Below are 21,017 nucleotides of genomic sequence, written 5' to 3' on the forward strand. Positions count from 1 at the left end.
GTCGAAGCAGGGCTTGCATACCCTCTTTCTTGGGTCAGGAGGCGCTGGAGTGTGCAGTTTTGAACATCTAACAGGAGGCTATCTTGGTGTGCACAGCTTGTGGGTGTCCAATGTGTCTGGGGGGGGGGGCTCTTATTCTGGTAGCTGCTGTGGACTCATAAACTGCTCTTGACCAAGCATTTAGCAGCTGAACTCAGGATTGTGGCCAGAATAAACATACTGAGGGAGGCCATCCTTTTGCTGAGCATCACAGTCTGTATCTCCTAGAGCCAAGTTACTGCTTTGTTCATGGGAAAATATCTGCTGATATAGAATCCTGATATTCATGTTGGTTTTCCGGGGTCCTTCACTGAAACCTTATTTTCACTGAGCGGGGGCAGAGGGGGGAGTAAGAGTATGCCCTGACGGTTCTCTTCTCTGTGTTTTGTAGGTAAAGGAACCATTTCCCTTAAGGTGAGTTAAATGAGTGTGACGGGTGTGGGGAGAATCAGGATGGGGCAGGATGGAAAACGAAAAAGGTGCCTGGGGAAATGGGGAGAGTTGTGGGTCTGAATTAGACTTTGTTGTACCTGGAAGTGGGCAGCGGGGCTGAAATGTCATGGTGCAGACTTCTGATGAGCGTTAGCTATTCTCTATCAGCCAAGAGGGCCTCCCGAGGGGCTACTCCGGTTATTCCTCACCTTAGTCCACAGACAGGTTATGCACACAGTGAGGAAATCAAACCTCCTGAGGGGAAGGGGCCAGGGGTTGAGCATTCTTCCGCCGTTGCCGGGCGGTCAGGTGGATCCCTGACCTTCCTTTGGTACTTGATTTTCCTTTGTAATCCCTGACTTCCCTTTGGCACTGGGGACCTCCGCCTGTTGCGAAGGGCCTCTTGCTTTGGGGGAGGCTCATTGCTCTGAAGGGAAGGGCCACCAGTAAGGATCCATCTCACCTCCTGGCAATGACTGAAGAATGCCAGCTCTCTGGCCCCTTCCCCTCATGTGCAGTGAGAGCTGGGAAGATCTCCAGGATCCTGTTCAGAAGCAGAATGGGGCCACACATGCGCTAAGGTTTTCCTCATTCTCGGGATCCCCCAGCTATATAGAAAAAGACAGCTTTGTGAATTGACCCAGATATCCCCAAAGAAGTTCCAGTGATGGGGCGTGAACTGCTGAGAATAGACGAAGAAATGGAGAAGGGCGATTCAGCTCCTCTGAGAGTTTGTGGAGTCTTGGAGGGGGAGATTTTGGGGTTGGTAGGAAGAATTTCCAGATTGTTACTGACGCCCATGTTTCTCTGGGGCTCCATAGCCTGCCATTCCTTCTAATAGTAAACAGTGTCCAGCTGTCGATCAATAGAGCAGCAATATAAGTCCACATCTGAGCAGTGCTGTGGCTTTTGCATTCTTGGGAGAATGCAGAAAAATACTCCTTTGGGAACTGTAAAAAAAGAACAGCTTGATGAGGCCTGAACAGTCTCGTTGGCCTTGGGATCCTGACTGCTGTTAAGAGTCAGTGAAAAGGGAGACAGACAAACAGGTCTGGGCAACGTGGCCTGAGAATGCGGGATGGGCCGAGAGTTTGATTGCTGGGAAATGTCTCAGTTGAACTGGTTCTCTTCTCTTTCTTTGCCCCTGCAAACTTGTTCACTCAAAGAGCAAAGCCCATCATCACTATGGAAATAAAATGGAGGAATTTCAGGATACTTGGGGACACCTCAAGTGTGCAGGGTAATATGACTTTGTAAATTTTTTAAGAAGAAAGGGCACACACACACCCGAAACAAAAACAGGCTTGTGAGGCCTGACCACAGTCTTGGTGGCTTGCAACGGGCAGGGTTAAAGGGGAGGAAAAGAAAGCAGAGCAGAATGGGGACATTAGCCTGCTTAAGAACCGAGGAGCTTGTGGTCTTGGGAAGCCCAGTCCTAAGACACAGGCTCAGAGCCACCTGTCAGTATTGTATGCCCATCTGTCGTGGTGGAAGCAACTCCTCCACACTGTGGAGAACGCAACGGTTTCACCAGAGCCCACAGCAGCTCCATTGCAAGCCACCATTCACGGAGCAGTGTGCTGTCGCTGCGTCTCTGACAGGCAGATGGAAACAGCCAACCAGCACATACTGGCCTGGCCACACACGACATCAGCAGCGAAGCAGAAGGAAGAGGTGGACTAAGACGCCACAGCTGACACACAACTGGGAAGGCAGGAGCACTAGGCCCCCTGCCTGTGCCATCTGTGTGAGCCGAATGCTGAAGACAGCTGTTCCCATCTGCACGGTAGAGCAAGCGGAACATTTTCTGAACAGCATCAGGCACACCGGCAGCAAGACCGATGAAGGGAGTCGCCGGGTCTCTGGTTCCAGCCAGGCTCCTGCTCCTTTCCTAGGGCCACAGGTCGAGCTGTGCCCATCCTGGCCCAGTGTGTTGTGGTGACTGGGCAAGGGGCTGTCGCACAGCTTGCATCTGAGCAGGGCTTAGGCTAGAGTAAGGGAGTTGGCAACCCCATGGCAGCAGGGCAGCTGGAGACTCACTGGTCTGGTAGGAGGCCGGGAGGATTTGTATGGTCAGCCTTTGCAATGCTGCTGTCAGGCGTGAGCAAGAGCGTAAAGGCTCCGGGTTCTGATTAAGCACCACTGTGCCTGTGACGCACCCTGGAGACTGGCCAGTTCCATGCTGGATCTGCTGGGGCTTGGCACTGCAGATGGGATGGAGTGTCTCCTGCTTGGGTCGGCATATCTGCCCCGTCTTCGGAGGCAGTGTTTAGGATGATAATAACGCCCTCGGTAAACCACTCTGAGTGGGCGTTAAGTTGTCCTGAAGGGCAGTATACAACGTGAACGTTGTTGTTGATATTATCATTATGGTACTTCTCAAAAGGCAGAGATGGGCTGGGTCACTTTCCCAAGAATTCGCTCCACTTGTGGTTCTTTCCAGGGCCCAATTTGTGCTGTATGCATCGGTACAACTTCTGGCATTTTCCTGGTATTCTTCTGGTCCTTCCCTTGTTTCCCAGGTGCCCCCAGGACTGCGGGGCCAAGCCCACCTGAAAGTCTGGGGCAACCGGCACTTGACAGAAGACGGCTACATCTTCCACAACCACACCACAGTCACCATCGACAGCAAAGGAGCCTCGGTGTTCATCCAGACAGACAAGCCCGTGTACAGGCCCACGCAGAAAGGTCAGGGCCGCGGCGCAGCCCGTGCGGCTTCGGCAGGGGCCCCCCCTCCTTTGTGGTGGGCCTGCTCCAGCCTTCCTTGATCCTCCTTATCCTTTCATTGTAGTGCTGATCAACTTCTTTACAGTCAGCCCTGATTTGCGGCCGGTGGATGAGAAGGTAAGGACCTCCTTTTTCTTGGTGCAGCAAAGTGCGGGGCATCTGCTGCATTTCAAGTTTGTGCCCAGATAACAGACGCGCCGTTTGTGACAAGGGAAGTGTGGGGCAGCTTGCTTGGTTTGCTGCTTGAACTGCTGCCACAGGAAGGAAGGACGTGTTGTGCAGTTCTGCATGGGTATCACAAGAGAGTGCCTCCTCCTCTTTCAATGGCGTGAAGACCTGAGTCCCCCCTCTCCCTCCATGTGCTGGGGACGGAGCATCCTATTGCTGTCTGTTCAGGCACAGGTGGGGGCGGCAGGTCCAGCCAAGCCCCTGTTGGTGAGGCTGGTTGCAGGTATTTTGTCACCCAGGCACGGGGTCCCTGTCCCCTCCTGGGCGATTGCCACAAGAACTGGTTTGGCTAATGGCGGTATGTGCCCAGGAGCGAGGTAAAGTCTTGCCTCCTGTGCTACTGATGGCTAGAGATGAGCCCAGCCCCTGTGGAGAGAGAGATCTGGGTTCTATAGCACATTACAGATCAGCTGGATTCCCAAGGTATTAGCTTTGGAGAGTCAAGGCTCTCTTCGTTAGTTCCAAGGCGGAGGCTAAAGGCTGACTTTTGACATTGAGAAGCCTCCAAATTCTTCCTGGATGAGCATCTGGAAGATTGTGGTTAGGCCAGATCTCTGCCACTGGGGAGACATCACGGGTCTGCCAGGAGACCTCTCTGTGTCTGTGCTGCTACTGCTTTGGAGGCAGAGAAGCAAAACCCTCTGCAGTGTCAGGAAAGGATGATTGCCAAAGAAGTAACGGTTCACTGTGTGCTTTATCTTAGAATCATAGAATCATAGGGTTGGAAGGGTCCTCCAGGGTCATCTAGTCCAACCCCCTGCACAGTGCAGGAAATTCACACTCCCCCCCGCCTCCCAGTCCACATCTTACTCTGCTTTTATGTTTTTACATGGACCTTACAAAAAGTATGATAAATACCGTGTGTTGGTGAGATAGGAAATTGCATGTCCATTTTCTGTTTTACTTTTTAGCTTAGTTCTACCTTCACAGAAACTGAAGGAAAGCAGCTGTGGCTTTAGTTTGTCTGATAATACCAAGCAAAATAAGTGTATGCTAAATTTTTTTTTTCAGGTTGAAGCTTACGTGTTGGTGAGTATCCAGACTCCTGAAGCACAGGCCCAGCATGCTGAACAGGCCTCTTGTTTCCTTGTTACGCTCAGCTAAACCAGGAAACAAAAAGGGCATGAATATTTTGGAAGTTCCTAAAGCTTTTGTTTGGGCAACACAGAAATTTGCCCTATTCGCATCTTATGAGCAAGACAGCCAGATTTGGCCCCAACATCCACCTGTAGATGGAGGCTCATTGGGAAGGGTCAAGGACACTGAAGGCTTTGAACAGGTTAAGTAGTAATGGTTACTGCATGTTTAAAATAAATCCAATGTTGACTCCCAACCTTTGGATAATTTACATATTGGTCATGGTGGAAAGTGCTGTCAAGTCACAGCCGGCTTATGGTAATCCCTGCTGGGGTTTTCAAGGCAAGAGACTAACAGAGGCAGTTTGCCATTACCTGCCACTGTAAAGCAACCCTGGTTGTTGTTGGAGGCCTCCCATCCAATTACTAACCAAGGCGAACCCTGCTTAGCTTCCCAGATCAGATGAGATCAGGTTTGCCTGGGCAATTTATTTTATTTATTATGTCAATTTATTTATGTCAATTATAGGCCACCTTTCTCACTGAGACTCAAGGTGGATTACATAATGTGAGATTAATACAATCAATATCAAACACATTTCCATAAACAGTGCTATAAGATAAATAAATACAAGTTTACAAAGGCATAAAATTGGCAAGAATCCAATACAGAGTTGAAGAAATGCTGAAACAGCGCATTTCTAGGACTGACATTTGTGCTGTATGCATAGATATGATGTCTGGCGTTTTCCTGGCATTCTCCTTTTCCTTGCCTTGCTTACATATTAGGAAGTGTTAAAAGGGGGTTCTGTTGTACTGCCAGTCCCGTAGAGCAGTGGCATTCACTCATTGGATTGCAAAGAGTTGCATTTTCAGTTACCTTCCAGGAAGCCACATTTACTTCCATCCAGGGCTTTTTTTCTGGGAAAAGAGGCGGTGGAACTCAGTGGGTTGCCAGCACAGGGGACAGCTCTTGGCGGGAGGTGGTGCCCCTGGTACCACATGTGCGCGCGCCAAGTGCACACATGCTCCCAGGGCCAATGACATCACTTTGGGTCTGTTGGAACAAGGGGGGAGTTTTTTAAAGTTTAAATCGCTCTCAGTGAAAATGGTCACATGGCTGGTGGCCCCGCCCCAGCACCAGCGGTGCGGAGGGCAATCTAAACTCCCCTCTGTCTGGAGATCAGGGGGTGGGGCCACCAGCCATGTGACCATTTTCAAGAGGTTCCGGAACTCCGTTCCACCGCATTCCTGCTGAAAAAAAGCCCAGCTTCCATGCCTGGCATAAGGTCTGCACCTCAAGGAGATTCTTCTGGGGGAAGCTGTTTCATGGTGGGAACCAGCTACCAACCACACTCCTGCTGAACAAGGCCTTGCCCACCCTGAAGCATAGGGTGGGTGCCACATTGGAGAATGATGCTCAGAAGAGCTCCCGAGCCACTGAGTGAGGCTTCCTGCCTTTGAATGAGAGGGAGGGCCCAGAGAAGCACAGAGGAGACTAGCCTGCATGTTGTCTGTCTGCCTTTGATGCTGACACAAAGCATGCGACTGAACACTCTCAAGTAATCGTAATTGCTCTCTTTGTTTCCATATGTACCTTTTCAAAGGCTCTGGTTTGCTAGTTGTTTGAATAGGCCAAAGGACGTCTCTTGTTTTAACCCCTTCCCAGGATCCTCGTGGGTCTCGGATGATCGAGTGGAACAATCTGAAACCCATTTGTTGTGGTGAGTCTCTGACCATCACAGATGTGTTCCCCCCCCCCCCCCGAGTAGTCCGTGGCCCTAAGAACCAATTGGATTAAGAAATGAGGAAAAAGCCATTGCTTCTTCCATTTTCTCATCGCTTCTTGATGAGAGTATTCCCGATATTTCAGGCAGTGCTTGCTGAGGTTTTCTTTCCCCCCTTCTCTGCAGGCGTTCTGAATGTGAGCTTTCCTTTGTCAGACCAGCCAGTGTCTGGTGAGTGGTTCGTTTTTGCGGAAATGCAGGGGCACACGTACAAGAAATCCTTTGAAGTGCAAAAGTACGGTGAGTCACTGGCACCACTTTCTGCAAAATATTTTTTTCTCCACAAGAATGCTTTAAAATCGGTTCTGCGTATTGATTTTATAGCTTTCTTCTTGTTACTCTGCTCACTGATCTATGTCAATGTCATTTTGGTGGTTGGTTTTATGAAATTGGTGACGGCCTCAAAAATGGATATGTATGTGCCGTCAAGTCACAACCGACTTGTGGCAACCCCAGCCGGGCAAGTGAGAAGCAGTGGTGGTTTCCTGCCGCCTTCTCCGCAGAGTCTTACTTGGTGGGTCCAGAGATGGATCCTGCTTAGCTTCCGAAATCTGAAGTGCTCCGGCTATTCCAGGTCACCTTCCCTCCCTTATCAATACAAGCAGTCAAATAAGGGTTTGCACAGAAAGGAAAAGATACGGGCAGAACAGGGCAAATGGGGGAAAACCCTTGTATTTAGTCATATTAAAATATATTTACCATTCCTTTCCCTTGGGCTTAAGATGGCTTTATGATTTTAAATTAAAACTTTCCATGATAAAATAAACTCCATTACCTCTTCCCTGACCCCAAGAAAATGCTTGCATCTCAAACTGTGCTCAAATCCCCAATAAATCAAACATCCTTACAGTGTCTTTTAAAAACTTCATGTCCTCAGGGAGCCCATTCCACTACTGAGAAGAACGGGCTGTGGTAGATGCCAAGTGCACTGCCTTAAGCACGGGGGCAAGCAGAAGGTGACGGCTACGGGACCTAAGTTAGTGCATGAGGACGTAATGGGAGAGATGGTCCTTTAGCTTTAAGAACATAAGAAGAGCCCTGCTAGACCGGACCAGTAGCCCATTTGGTCCAGCGTCTTGCCTCACAGTGGCCAACCAGTTTTGCTGAAAGGCCATCAACAGCGCATAGAGGCTGAGACTTTCCCCCAAAGTTGCCTCCTAGCGCTGGTATTCAGAGATCTTTTGCCTCTGTTTGTGATAGGTTCCTGTAGTAAACATTACTAGTAGCTATGGAGGGACCTCTCCCCAAATTTCCTTTTAAAGCCATTTATGCTTGTGGCCATGAATTCTAGATTTTAATCACTCAGTAAAGAAGTATTTCCTTCTATCCATTCTGAATTTAACAACAACACTTACATACCGCTCTTCCAGACAGATTAGTGCCTCACCCAGAGCAGTGAACAAGTTAGTGTTATTATTATTCCCATAATACTGCTGGGAAGCTGGGGCTGAGAGGCCACCTACTGAGTTTAGGGAGAGCAATCTAAACTCCCCTCTGTCTGGAGATCAGGGGGCGGGGCCACCAGCCATGTGACCATTTTCAAGAGGTTCCAGAACTCCGTTCCCCGTGTTCCTGCTGAAAAAAAGCCCTGGAGATAGGTCTGTTTTTCTGAGCAGGTTCTCTTTCAAACTACTCTTTTGGCAAAGTAACGAATCAGCCTCAACTGAGTTGCATCTTGTAATTGAGCTAGTTAATTGAAATGTCGACTGGTATGTGGCTCTTTCTAGAGGGCAGTGTGCCAGCAGCTCTTTGCCTGAAGATTGCATTTGGATGCAGCAGCCTCCCCTCCCCCACCCCCAGCAGCTGGGGTTTAACTGACATCTCCCTCTCCCTCTCCCTCTCCCGGGATGATGGAGCTTTATGGGAGCCTTACTGGCTTCCGTGGAACCACAATGCAAGCTTATGTCTCATGAACTTTCCTCTCTCTCCTCCTCCATCAGTTTTACCCAAGTTTGAGCTGTGGATTGAGCCCCCTCGCTACATCCGTGACCTCAAGACATGTGAGAAGGGAGTTGTCCATGCCAGGTACGTGCTTAAATGTGGGAGTCTGCTGGGGCTCTTTCTGTATTGGCCTTTTGTCACACTGCAGTCATTTTGCAAGTGTCATGTTGTCTTTCAAAGCCCAGGGGAAGGAAGAGTTGTGGCCAGGACTGGTTAGAACTTGTCTCCTAGGCTGTGGTGGGATTTGAGGCTTGGTGTGCCTACAAGTGGAGCTGCCCAAAGGGGAAGCTCCAGGTTCTTAGGTATGCCACCCATTGTCTCCTGGGGCTATTTAAATGACAGCCACTGTCATCTTTAAATGGTCCTTATGGTTCCAGAGATGCAAGGTGTGATGTGCAGACAGCACGCTGACTTGTAGATTACTGAGCAATGAGTTTTCTCCTGCCTTCTGCCGACAGCTGTGCTTGACCTGTTTCTTGCATCCCTCCTGGTCAAGCTTTGCTGCTGTCTGAGAAGAAAGCCCGAGCAAATCCTCTCCTGAGCAGGTCCTTCTCCAGTGTTTTGTGTGTAACGGCCAGAATCGAAGCAAAGCAGATGTGTACACACCACACAGCTCTTCAGGCTGTGGAGTTCAGCAGTTAGCCAACAATTGGCCCAACACGCAAATGCTGGCTGCCCAGAAACGGGTGATTGGAATTGGGCCTCCTGAGGCCTCCAAACCATGGGATCTTGGGGTTCAGGTTCTGCAGCAGACCCAGGGCTAGCTAGCACTTTCCCCCTTCCTTTGGTTTGAAGCCACTTGGGCTCCACTGAGAGCTTTTCATCCTCTCCTCAATCACACCCCTGTTGAGTGCTGCGTTTGTTTTCCAGGGGATCCATCTGAGTCCCTGTTTGTGGCTCCTTTTGTTCTCGGTGCAGGCTGGCTGGTCCTGGAAACAAGGGTGGGAGTTGAGCCTTGCTGGATGACCTAACCCATGTAGTCCAGCCAGTCTCCTGGAGAGTCGCCAGTCAATTGCCTGGGAAAGCCCAGAAGGCCCAAGCCTCTTCCGGGTGCTCCCCCGCCCCCTGCCAGATCCAGACTGTGACGTTCGTGGAGATTTTTAGGGTGGAGCCCGGAGAGGCAGGGGACCTCAGCTGGGTAGAACACCATACACTCCACCTTCCAAAACAGCCGTTTTCTCCAAGCGACCTGATCTCTGTCACCTGGAGATCAGGTGCAATTCTGGGAGATCTCCAGCTACCACCTGGAGGTTGGCAACCCTAGTCAGGCATCTACTGCCCCTGAACATTTAGCCATCATTTTTAAAGCTGCCTGAGCCAGGGACCCTGGCTACATCCTGAGGCAGAGAGTTCTTTGTTGGCTGAAGGGAATACTTTCCTTATCTGCCCTGAATTATCTACCATCATTTTCACAGGGTGCCCCTAAGAGCTGGTATTACGGGAGAGGGTAAAAAAAAAATTGCTCTTCCCTTTTCCCATCGCATGGAGAATTTTAGAAAACTCTGTCATGGTTCCTCACCCCCTTAGTCGTCTCCAGGGCTTTTTTTCTGGGAAAAGAGGCGGTGCAACTCAGTGGGTTGCCCACGGAGAAAATGGTCACATGGCTGGTGGCCCCGCCCCCTGATCTCCAGACAGAGGGGAGTTCAGATTGCCCGCCATGCGGGCAATCTGAACTCCCCTCTGTCTGGAGATCAGGGGGCGGGGCCACCAGCCATGTGACCATTTTCAGAGGTTCCGGAACTCCGTTCCCCCGTGTTCCTGCTGAAAAAAAGCCCTGGTTGACTCCCCAGCTCCATGCCCCATGATTGGAAAAGCCCCAAGGAAAAGGACAACTAGGAGCATATTTAACTATTGAATTTCTCCTGTTTCAGATACACGTTTGGGAAACCTGTGACAGGGAGATTGACGGTCAACTTGACAGTAAATGGGGTGGGATATTACCGGCATGAAGCAGGACCCCCCGTTTTCAAAACTAGCAAAGTGAGTGAGGGGTGTAAGTGCATGTGCAGTGGTGGCTTTGGACACCGGTCTTTGGTCGTCTGTCAGAGCTATGTCTAGCTCTGACAGGCAGTGGTTCAGGTCTGTGCCTGTACGTGTCCATCGTCGTGTCTGGTATTCCCTTTCTCCTCCTCTCTTCTTTCCTCCTTTTCTCTCTCAGACTTCCTTTTAAAACAAAAAATAACTTATGATGGGGGAAAAGTGGTTCTTGGCAGTTTAAATAATATTTAATTTAATTTATATATCACCCTTCAGGACAACTTAATGCCCCCTCAGTGGTTTACAAAATGTGTTATTATTATCCTCACGACAATCTGTGAGGTGGGAGGGGGGGCTGAGAGAGCTTCAAGGAGCTGTGACTGACCCAAGGTCGCCCAGCTGGCTTCAAGTGGCTTTAATGTTTTCAGGGGTCAAAGTGCTTGTTGTAATCCTTAACAACAAGCTCATAAAGTAGGCCAGAGTTGTTACGCTTATTGGGGGACTGAGGCACTAACTGGCTTGCCTACAGCCATTAGGTGAATCTGTGGCAGAGGTGCAATTTGGACTGGGGACCTCCCTGGATCACACGTCAGTCCCTTCGCCAGTATTTCAGAACCAGGCCCTCAGGAAGGCAGAAGGGCCTTGAGATCATGTCCTTCTCTTCTCCCAGAGCCCACCGCAGGGTCTGGGCTCAGAGTTTGCCACAAGTACGAAGTGGCCAGGAACTTGAGGGACTGAGCCAGCCTGCCCTGAGTGAGCAAGTGTGTGCCAGCGGGTACCTTTTGCTGTTTCTGCAATCCTTGATACCTCAGAGAAAGTGGGAGGATCTTCGGTCTCCTGACCCCAGTGGGACACAGCAGCGGGCAACTCTGTGAATGCCTCTTTACCCCCCACCCCTCACGTGCTTCACACCGGCCTGGGGTTCTTCCCCCTTACTTTTCTCTCTTGTGGCATGATTGGCAGATCGACGGCTCTGCACATTTCGAGGTGTGTGTGGGAGACCTCATGCCTGCAGACATCCCAGAGCATTTCAGAGGCGTTGTGAGCATCTGGGCCACAGTGACCAGCGCTGATGGGAACAAGCAGGCCACCTTTGATGACTCCACCCCTGTGCAGAAGCAGCTGGTTGACATACAATACACAAAAGACACCCGCAAGCAGTTCAAGCCAGGCCTGCCCTACAGGGGGAAGGTGAGGGGGGAAGGGGGGTATCCAGTCTTGACCTGATCTTTGCTAGGAACGCAAGCTTCTGAGCATGTGCAGGGAAGAACGTTGGTCTTTCCCCTTGCACTTGAGCCCCAATCAAAGATCGGGGGTGGCGGGTGGGGAGGACTGAGCAAGTTGTTTACTGGATGAGCAAGGCCTGTACTGTTGAAGGCCTCTCCGGGGCTTGCCTGGGAGACATTTTATCTTGATTTTAATACCTTATAATCTGGTAGGTTTTCATTTGGCCTTTCCTCCAAGGCAGTCTGGGCATGCCCATTTTATCTTCACAGGATCTCTGTGAGATTTGTGAGGCTGAGAGAAATAGACCATCCATTGAATTTGGTGGCCCAGTGGGGATGTGAGTCGGGCGCTGTGGCCTGGTCGTAGCCTGGCACTTTGATGGCGACGCCACGTTGGCCCCAGGCTCCGTGCTTCCTGCGCCACGTTCCATCTGTAGCCATGATTGTCTGTGCTCCCCGGGGGAAGTAGAAGATCCCCCCACCTGAATCTTAAGCAGTCCCTTTATCTCCTGGCTCTTCAGGTGGAAGTCACATATCCGGATGGGAGCCCCGCAGACAGGGTGACCGTCCGGATTAAAGCAGAGCTGACGCCAAAGGACAACATTTATACAAGTGAGCTGATGTCCAGCAGGGGCCTGGTGGTGTTCGAAATCCCATCCATCCCAGCTGCTGCCCAATATGCCTGGCTGGAGGTGAGCGGAAGCACCTGAGGAGATGAGCAGGTCCATAAACACCTTGAATCCTATCAAAGTTGCCCTGGCTGCTGTGTGTGCAAACCCCTTTAGCCTGTGGCTTTTTGCACCAGGGGGCAATGGGATGGACCCACTGAATATGAGCATTACGGGGTAAAAGAGGGGAATGCCTCCTCTGGGAGGGTGGAACCTGAGCTTTACGTTTGTGGTTTACACTTTCCTTCCTTTTTTCGAGGCCAAAGTTACTGCCATTGATGGGAAGCCGGTGGGAGACCAGTACCTGCCCAACTATTTGTCCATCAGCAGCTGGTACTCGCCCAGCAAATGCTACCTCCAGCTCCAGATGCTCGACAGGCCTTTCCTGGTAGGGCCCATCTGTGTTTCAGGGTTTCACAGAGTTGCAGAGGGAGAGGAGATTTGTGTGGTCAGCCTGGGCTTGGGAGCTACAAGGAGGCAGCGCTGCAGGGTGGTGGGTGTTGGTCTCTGTCTATCTCTCCCCATCACTAAGTCAAGCAGGCCCCTGTTTGGAGGACTTGGTGGCTTTGTGTTCTGCTGTGTTTTGCTTTGGCAGAGGAGCCTGGAGTGGCTGTCTTTTTCTTCCCAGGTGGGAGAAGAGGCAAGCATTGCTGTGAAATCCACTTGCCCGTGCAATTTCACTCTCCACTATGAAGTGGTGTCACGGGGGAACATCGTCCTGTCTGGACTGCAGTCCAGGAATGTCACTCAGCAGAGGAGCCGAAGCGCTGCTGCATCCTCTGGCAGAAGTAGCCACGTGGCCCCCTTCCCAGGCACAGTTTTGGGGCTGGGCAAGAGAGGGCGTGGTGGTGATGGTGGTGGAGGGGGTGGCTCAGCTTGGTGGGGCACACAGACTGCAGATCCTCTCTTGGAAAAGGTTGCTGTACCACTCCCTGCTTGGGCAAGCAACTGTGTCTGTTGGTGGACCCTTCTCTGGTCTGCTCCAACAGGATTCTTTTCGTGTCCTGAGGCCGTTTGTGTGTTTGGTACACCTGACTTTCCTTTGCACCATTTTCCGTTTAGCCACCACCAGCCCTCCTGCGGTTGAGATGAGCATCTGTGTGACCTCCCTCCGTTTCTTGGTGACCCATAGCATGGCTCCCCTGGGCCGCCTCCTGGTGTATTATGTGCAGGAGGATGGAGAAGGGGTGACGGACAGCTTGCAGTTTGCCGTCAAGCCCTCCTTTGAAAACCAGGTAGCCAACCCCTTGGGCTGGCTGCTCTTTGGACTCCAGGACAGTCAGGGAGGCTTGTGGGCTGATGGGCTGATGGTGCTCTTTTTTTTTTCTTCATTGCCAGGTTTCAGTGATGTTTTTGGCAAATGAGACCAGGCCAGGTGACTACGTGGGCATCAAGGTCAGAGCCGCGAAGGGGAGTTGTGTCTGCTTGGCCACGGTGGATAAAAGTGTTTACCTCCTTAAGCCAGGCTTCCAACTGATGTCTTCACAGGTGAGCAAACCTGGGGAGGGGGGGTGCCAAAAAGAGAAGACAGTGAACAAACTTTCAGACAGACAAGAGTTGACTCTTCACCACTGATTGCTTCCTGGGGCATTCGGGTTTTCACCAGTCCTGCAGCCTTTCTAAATGGTGTGCTTTGTCGTACCGTGCAGATCTTCCAGGAACTGGCAGATTATGATGTGTCTGACACCTTTGGGACTATCAAGGAAGACGGGCACTTTTGGTGGCCAGGCATGGCTTTGCACGGGCGCCGACGCCGTTCCTCCATCTTCCCCTGGCACTGGGACACCACCAAGGATGCCCGCTTTGCCTTTACGGTGAGGGTTTCCCTTGTCATCTTTTCATCTGGGTCTGCTTGTGACCTGCCTGTCTGTTCTTGACGAAGCCCACCCTCCCTCCTTTTGGACTTGGAGCAAAACTCCTCCTTTGTTGCCAGAAACTTTTATCAGAGGTTGAATCTGGCAAGTCTAAAAGAAATTGGTCATATTACTGCTTGGTTGTACTTTCCAGTTGGCCATGATCCAAGATTGCTACCACAGTGCTGGCGGAGGCTGAGCCCCTGCAGCTTTGAACAGCAAGAACTGGGGCAGGGAGTGCATTCTGTTCAGAGAGAGCGAGAGAGCGAGAGCGAGAGAGCAAGCTGTGGGCAGTGGTGGCTCCCTTGGTTGAGTACAGTTGGCCTTCGAGAGGAAAAGGGCTAACGCTACAGAGCTTTGAGGCTGTTCAGGGTCACTGAATGCAGGGGGCAAGGGTGGGGGGACAAAATTCTAGAGCCTCAAAGCAAGGGGAGGCTGGACCCATGCGGCATCCACTGGCAGCTGCCCTGAGCCTCGCCTTTGAGATCCCCGACAGCTGATACCATGCAGCTTCACTGAGTTGCTGCTGCCTTCAGCAGCCACTGGCGCACCATGAGTCCACACACAGCGAGGGATGGAGGCTGGGCCGGGGGTTGGCTTGGTTGCCCAGCCTGTGCCCATGGTGCACCTTCAACTTGCACAGCAGCAGTGCCTCCGTCTGGTACCTGAGCTGCTAGCTGAAGGGGGTTGTGTGGAAGGGGGAGTTCTAATTCTGCCACAGCCCAGAGAACGTTACAGAGGGGATACATCTGTGAGACCTCACATTGTGATGCTGGAGAGGCAAATGTGTTTCCAGGCAGATCCTCAGAATGAGCGTCAGGTTGAAGGAAATGCAGACTGGTGAGTAGTAGTTGTTCTGTGTAAGGTTACCAACTGACCAGGAAAGAGGCTTGGCTTGTTCCCCTGCCTTTAACGGAAACCCAATCTACAGAAATCAGCCAGTGAAGCTTGACAGGACAGAGAAGATTCTGCCTGCCACTCAAGCTGCTGTAAAAGACACAAGAGAAGGAGTCAGTAATAAAAAGACTGGCAGCTCCTAGTTCTAGAGATTGCTACAGGGGGTTGTAGCGGGGAGGGGGGAGCATCTGGTGCTGATGAACGGAAAGGGAATGGATGCAGGAGAGGTTTTGAGATGGGGAGAACCAGGGAGAAGAAGTGCGGAAAGGGCATTTAAGGCACATTTACATGCAAGTAAGCCCCACTGGACCCTGTGGCACAGAGTGGTAAGCGGCAGTACTGCTGCCTAAGCTCTACTCACGACCTGAGTTTGATCCCGGCGGAAGCTGGGTTCAGGTAGCCGGCTCAAGGTTGACTCAGCCTTCCAACTTTCTGAGGTCGGTAAAATGAGCGCCCAGTTTCCTGGGGGTAAAGTGTAGATGACTGGGGAAGGCCATGGCAAACCACTCTGTAACAAAAGTCTGCCAAGAAAACATTGTGGTGCGACATCCCCCCATGGGTCAGTAATGACTCGGTGCTTGCACAGGGGACTACCTTTACCTACCTTTAAGCCCCACTGAACTCAGTCTCACTTTGAATAAACATTGACAGGTCTGGTTAATTGGCTGACTGGAGCAGAGCCTAAGAAGGGGGAATAATAATAACAACATTCGATTTAGGATAACTTAACACCCACTCAAAGCAGTTTACAAAGTATGTTATTATTATCCCCATAGCAATCACCCTGTGAGGTGGGTGGGGCTGAGAGAGGTCCTAGAAGCTAGCTTCAAGTGGAGGAGTGGGGAATCAAACCCGGTTCTCCAGATTAGAGTCCCGCTGCTCTTAACCACTACACCAAACCGGCTTCTGCTTCTTCTTCTTAATGTTAGTTATAGTCTGCCTTTCTCAATGAGATTGAAGGCGGAACACACAGTGTGAGATTAGTACAATCGATATCAAGGATAATGTCATAAGTGATGCCATAGGGTAAATAAATAGAAGTTTACAAAGACACAGCATTAGCAAGAATCCAATAGAGGGTTGAAGAAATGCTGAAACAGCATAAGCAATTCTAGGACTGACATTAGACAACTTGTAACTACCCAGTAGGATCATACTTGAAGCACAGGCAGCACATAGAAGCACATACTTAAAGCAACAGATAGTATGTGTAAGGCAACATAGTGGTGAAGTCTATGGTCCCTAACTCATTCACGAAGCATCTGAGACCCCCACCCTACAATATAGCTCTCCTATCTGAATAAGATCCAGAGGAGTTAGCCGTGTTAGTCTGTAGTAGCAAAATAAAAAAGAGTCCAGTAGCACCTTTAAGACTAACCAATTTTATTGTAGCATAAGCTTTCGAGAATCACGTTCTCTTCATCAGATGCATGGAGGGCAGAAGGAAACTGGTCAAATATAGAGGAGGGGAGGGGAGGGGGGGAGGAGGAGAGGGGGGATGTAAACAACTCCTTTGATATGGAGATGCAGACAGCTCCTTTTGGTGTGGGGATCGAGGACCACAGTTCTCTTTGTCAGATGCATCTGGCGGGGAGGACTGTGGTTATCGAAGGCTTGTGCTGCAATGGAATTGGATAGTCTTGGTGGTGCTGCTGAACTCTTTTTGATTTTGCTACTTACAGACTAACACGGCAAACTCCTTTGAACCTTTACACAAGCAAACTGATCCCCACACCAAAAGGAGCTGTCTGCATCTCCATATCAAAGGAGTTGTTTACATCCCCCCTCTCCTCCTCCCCCCCTCCCCTCCCCTCTCTTCCTCTATATTTGACCAGTTTCCTTCTGCCCTCCATGCATCTGACGAAGAGAACGTGATTCTCTTTTTATTTAAAAAGTTTTTTATTGGATTAGAAATATTTTAATGTCCATTACAATCAATTTCCTTTAAAAAAATTCCAATTCTAACCCCCTCCCTTCCCCCCCCTTTTGTTGACTTCCAACAGTTTTCCAACCCCTTATCTATTTTCCCCTACTCATTTCAAACTTATTTTACCTATTAAACATATACTTTCACTCTCTTCTAAGCTTACCTATTATATCACAATGCTGTCTCATTTCCCTTTCCATTTAACTTAACAACTAGATAATACATTTCTGGCATATATTCTTCAATAATCATTTTGGTAACCTGTACTCTATCTTACTCATTCTGATCTCCTCTATATTGAACAAACAATTTATTCCTCATTATACATAACTTTAAGTACATTATAAACATTGCATACCTTCAATATAGGTCAATCAATTTAACCCATACTCCATATATTACTCTTTGTTTTATACTTTAAGCATAAGTCAATCAATTTGACCCATATTCTGTATATTACTATATATTTTCCCCTACTTTCTTGTATTCATTCATTTTGATTATACAGTTTCTCCATTATACCATTATCTGCCAGCAATGAGATTAATCAGTTTCTATCCCTAATAGTCAAATAAAATAATTGCTTAGATATTTTTCAACTCTCCCCCCCGGTATAGTCACTTCTCTCTTCTTTTGTTATATTTCAGAAATTTTCAAACTGCCACAGTTCTCCTCCCACCTCCCATTTTTTCACCAAGTATTGTTTCAGCTTCTCCCAGTCCGTGTTAAACTGTCCTGGATCAAGGTCTCTCAATCTTCTTGTCTTTTTGTCCATCTCCGCCATGTACAGCAGTTTATAAATCCAGTCCTCGATGGTTGGCACTTCTTGTACTTTCCACTTCTGCGCGTACAAAAGTCTAGCCGCTGCCGTCATGTAAAATAGCAATGTCCTGTATTGTGCTGGAATATCCTCCATTCCCAAGTTCAGTAGCAGGAGTTCTGGGTTCTTATTAACTTGAAATTGTAAAATCTCACTTATTACTCTTATTATTTCCCCCCAGTACTGCCTAGCTACCTCACAAGTCCACCACATGTGATACAAAGATCCCTCATGTTTTTTACATTTCCAGCACTTGTTAGACATATTTAAGTTCCCTAGCGCAATTTTCTTTGGTGTCAAATACCAACGATAAATCATTTTATAGACATTCTCTTTAATGTTAGTGCATGCCGTAATCTTCAACGTATTTTTCCACAAGTATTCCCACGCCTCCATTGTTATTTCTTTATTAAAGTTTATAGCCCACTTCACCATCTGCACTTTAACTGTCTCATCTTCAGTGTACCATTTTAACAACACCTTATAGACCTTAGAGATTTCCTTTTTATCTTCTTGTAGAATTACTTCCTCTAGTTCTGAGTTCTCTATTCTTATCCCTCCCTTTGCACAATCCGAGTTGTAAAGGTCTCTAATCTGTCTATATTGAAACCAATCATAATTTGAAGACAACTCTTCTTGCGTTTTTATTCTTAACTTGGAAAGGTCTGTTTGTGTTATTTCCTTATATGTTAAACATCGTTGTTCATTGTCAACAGTTTTCGAGTCTATTACTTCATAAGGAACCACCCAAGAGAGAGTTCCTTCTTGCAGGTAGTTTCTGTACTTCTTCCAAATTGTGAAGAGGCTTCTACGGATATAATGGTACAAAAACATAGAGTCAAGAGAACGTGATTCTCGAAAGCTTATGCTACAATAAAATTGGTTAGTCTTAAAGTGCTACTGGACTCTTTTTTATTTTGCTATCTGAATAAAAAAGCCTTTTTGAATAATTTTGTTTTGCATTGTTTGTGGAAAGCCAAGGGGACTCTCCTGACCTCCTCAGGCAGGCCGTTCCACAGGGTAGGGGCCACCACAGAGAAAGCCCATGTATGGGCTGGTGTTGATTTCGCCCATGTGCAGGGTGGCACCTGCAGGAGACCCTATTCAGATGAGCGAAGTTGCCCCGGAGGAACGTAGGGAGGGAGGCAGTCCTGTAGGTATGCCAGACCAAGGCCGTGAAGAGCTTTGTATGTGATAACCAATACCTTGAACTAAGCACGGTAACCAATGGGTAGCCAATGGAATGACTGCAGGATGGGAGTAATGCTCCTGCTCGCTCCTGATAACAGCCAGGCTGCAGCATTCTGCACCAGTCGGAGTCTCCTAGTTAACTTAGACATGAGATCTATATGTAGTGCATTATAAGAATCAAGTCTTGATGTTACCATAGCATGGATCTAGGTGGCTGGGTCAGCCACGTCAAAGTAAGAAGCCATCTTTCAGGCTAGAGTGAGGTAGTAGAGAGCATTTTTTGCAGCCGCTTTAACTTGTTTTTCTAGTGGTAATGCTGGATCCAGTATAACTCCTAGGCTCTTTAACCAAGTGTGCAAGGGTCAGATGAACTCCATCAAAAGTAGGGAGTACAATGTCCCTCAAAGATTCCCAACAAGTATCACTTCCATCTTGTCTGGGTTCAATTGCAATTTGTTCATTTTCAGCCATTTCACCACAGCTGTTAAGCAGAGATCCAAGATTTCTACTGCATCCTGTGGGGACCTAGATAGCGAGTTGAGTGTCATCTGCATGTTGATGACATCCAACTCCATAACTGTCAACGAGTTCTAAAGGCTTTACACAGAGATTGAATAACATGGGAGACAACATTGCACCCTGCGGAACCCCGCAAGATAGCTCCCATTCTGGAGATAGCTGATCTCCGATGGCAACCCTTTGGGTCTGTCCCATGAGAAACGATTTAAACCAGTCCAGGGCACATCCTTTGATGCCCACTTCTGTCTCTAAACACCTCAACAGGATGGCATGGTCTACTGTGTCAAAGGCTGCAGACAGATTCAGGAAGAGCAATAAGGAGGCGTGGCCTTTATTATGAGACGGAGATCATCTGCTAAAGCTACTAGTGCTGTCTCTGTCCCATGCCCTGGTTTGAATCCAGATTGGAAAGGGTCCAGAGTGCTAGAGTTATCCAAGAAGATCTGAAGTTGTTCAGGTACCGCTGTCTCAATCACTTTGCCCAGAAAGGGCAGATTAGAGACTGGGCAATAATTAGCCACATCATTTTTGTCTAGGGATTTTTTTTAATTAGCGGACAGATGACCACTTGTTTGAGTGGCTGGGGGAAGATAGCATGTGTCTGGAATTCTAAAATCCCCCAAAGCATTTTGGAATCTGGAAGGATCCAAGAGTCAAGCGTGGTGGATGTGAGCCACCCCTGTGCTAGCCCCACACGCTAACCATTCCACTGCATGGGATCTTTTATATGTTGCCCAAGGAAGCTTTATTTACTTTTTAAAGAGACTAAAACCCAGCAATAACGTACCCAAAGTTTAGCTCAAGAACAAAAGTTTGGTTAACATTTCTGTTAAAAGGCCTTCCAATATTTTAAATATTAATGGCAATAATAATAACAACATTCAATTTATATACCACCCTTCAGGATAACTTAATGCCCACTCAGAGCAGTTTACAAAGTATGTTATTATTATCCCCACATCAAAACACTCTATGAGGTGAGTGGGGCTGAGAGGGCTCCAGAGAGGTGTGACTAGCCCAAGGTCACCCAGATGGCTTCAAGTGGAGGAGTGGGGAATCAAACCCAGTTCTCCAGATGAGAGTCCCACTGCTCTTAACCACTACACCAAACTGACAAAAGGCCTGCAGTAAGACGACTAAACAAAATGCCTGGCGAAAGCAGTTCCAGAATCCAAGGGGTCCCTATCAGATGTATTTCTGACATGTGGGGGCCTCCAGATGAAATCTTTGTCTAGGGGTCCATGGTGGCTCTCGGCAGCCCTGAGGGTGTTTGGAAGCCTTCAGGTCAAAGCTGGCTGGGTATTCAGGCTCTTTGAGAGGGTGTGAGGGAACCTGGCCACGACTCTTTGGCTTGTTCCATCCTTTTGTAGATTTTGTCCTTCCAGCTATTCTACCTGCACAAGCCCTCAAACCTCCACCAGCCCCTTGGCCTTCTGTAGTTTGTAGAAAGGCCCTTCCTCATCCTGGTTTGCTGCTACTTTGGCGGAGGCCTTCTCTCTTCTCTCCCAAGCTGTGCTTGCAAGAGTGAGGCGCTTGAGTTGCATGAAGAATGGGGTTTGGGTTATTCGGTCCCGCCCAGGGCTTTTTTTCAACCGGAAGACAGTGGAACAGAGTTCCGGAACCTCTTGAAAATGGTCACATGGCTGGTGGCCCCGCCCCCTGATCTCCAGACAGAGGGGAGTTGAGATTGCCCTCCGCGCCGTGGCGCG

The 21,017-nt window shown here is 49.0% G+C and overlaps 1 protein-coding gene across 1 annotated transcript in view; it reads left to right on the top strand.

Moving 5' to 3' along the window:
• Positions 1-21,017, top strand: part of CPAMD8 (C3 and PZP like alpha-2-macroglobulin domain containing 8) — a 76,323-nt gene that overhangs the window by 20,402 nt on the left and 34,904 nt on the right. Inside the window, exons 5-19 of the mRNA XM_054979595.1 lie at positions 431-453; positions 2,994-3,159; positions 3,263-3,315; positions 4,438-4,455; positions 6,172-6,226; positions 6,416-6,529; positions 8,230-8,314; positions 10,102-10,210; positions 11,171-11,398; positions 11,955-12,125; positions 12,361-12,489; positions 12,730-12,913; positions 13,164-13,336; positions 13,440-13,589; positions 13,751-13,915. Coding sequence (XP_054835570.1) covers positions 431-453; positions 2,994-3,159; positions 3,263-3,315; positions 4,438-4,455; positions 6,172-6,226; positions 6,416-6,529; positions 8,230-8,314; positions 10,102-10,210; positions 11,171-11,398; positions 11,955-12,125; positions 12,361-12,489; positions 12,730-12,913; positions 13,164-13,336; positions 13,440-13,589; positions 13,751-13,915 — 1,823 coding nt within the window. The remainder of the gene's footprint in view (positions 1-430; positions 454-2,993; positions 3,160-3,262; positions 3,316-4,437; positions 4,456-6,171; positions 6,227-6,415; positions 6,530-8,229; positions 8,315-10,101; positions 10,211-11,170; positions 11,399-11,954; positions 12,126-12,360; positions 12,490-12,729; positions 12,914-13,163; positions 13,337-13,439; positions 13,590-13,750; positions 13,916-21,017) is intronic.

Source organism: Eublepharis macularius, chromosome 5, assembly GCF_028583425.1.
Source record: "Eublepharis macularius isolate TG4126 chromosome 5, MPM_Emac_v1.0, whole genome shotgun sequence".
Classification (NCBI taxonomy): domain Eukaryota; kingdom Metazoa; phylum Chordata; class Lepidosauria; order Squamata; family Eublepharidae; genus Eublepharis; species Eublepharis macularius.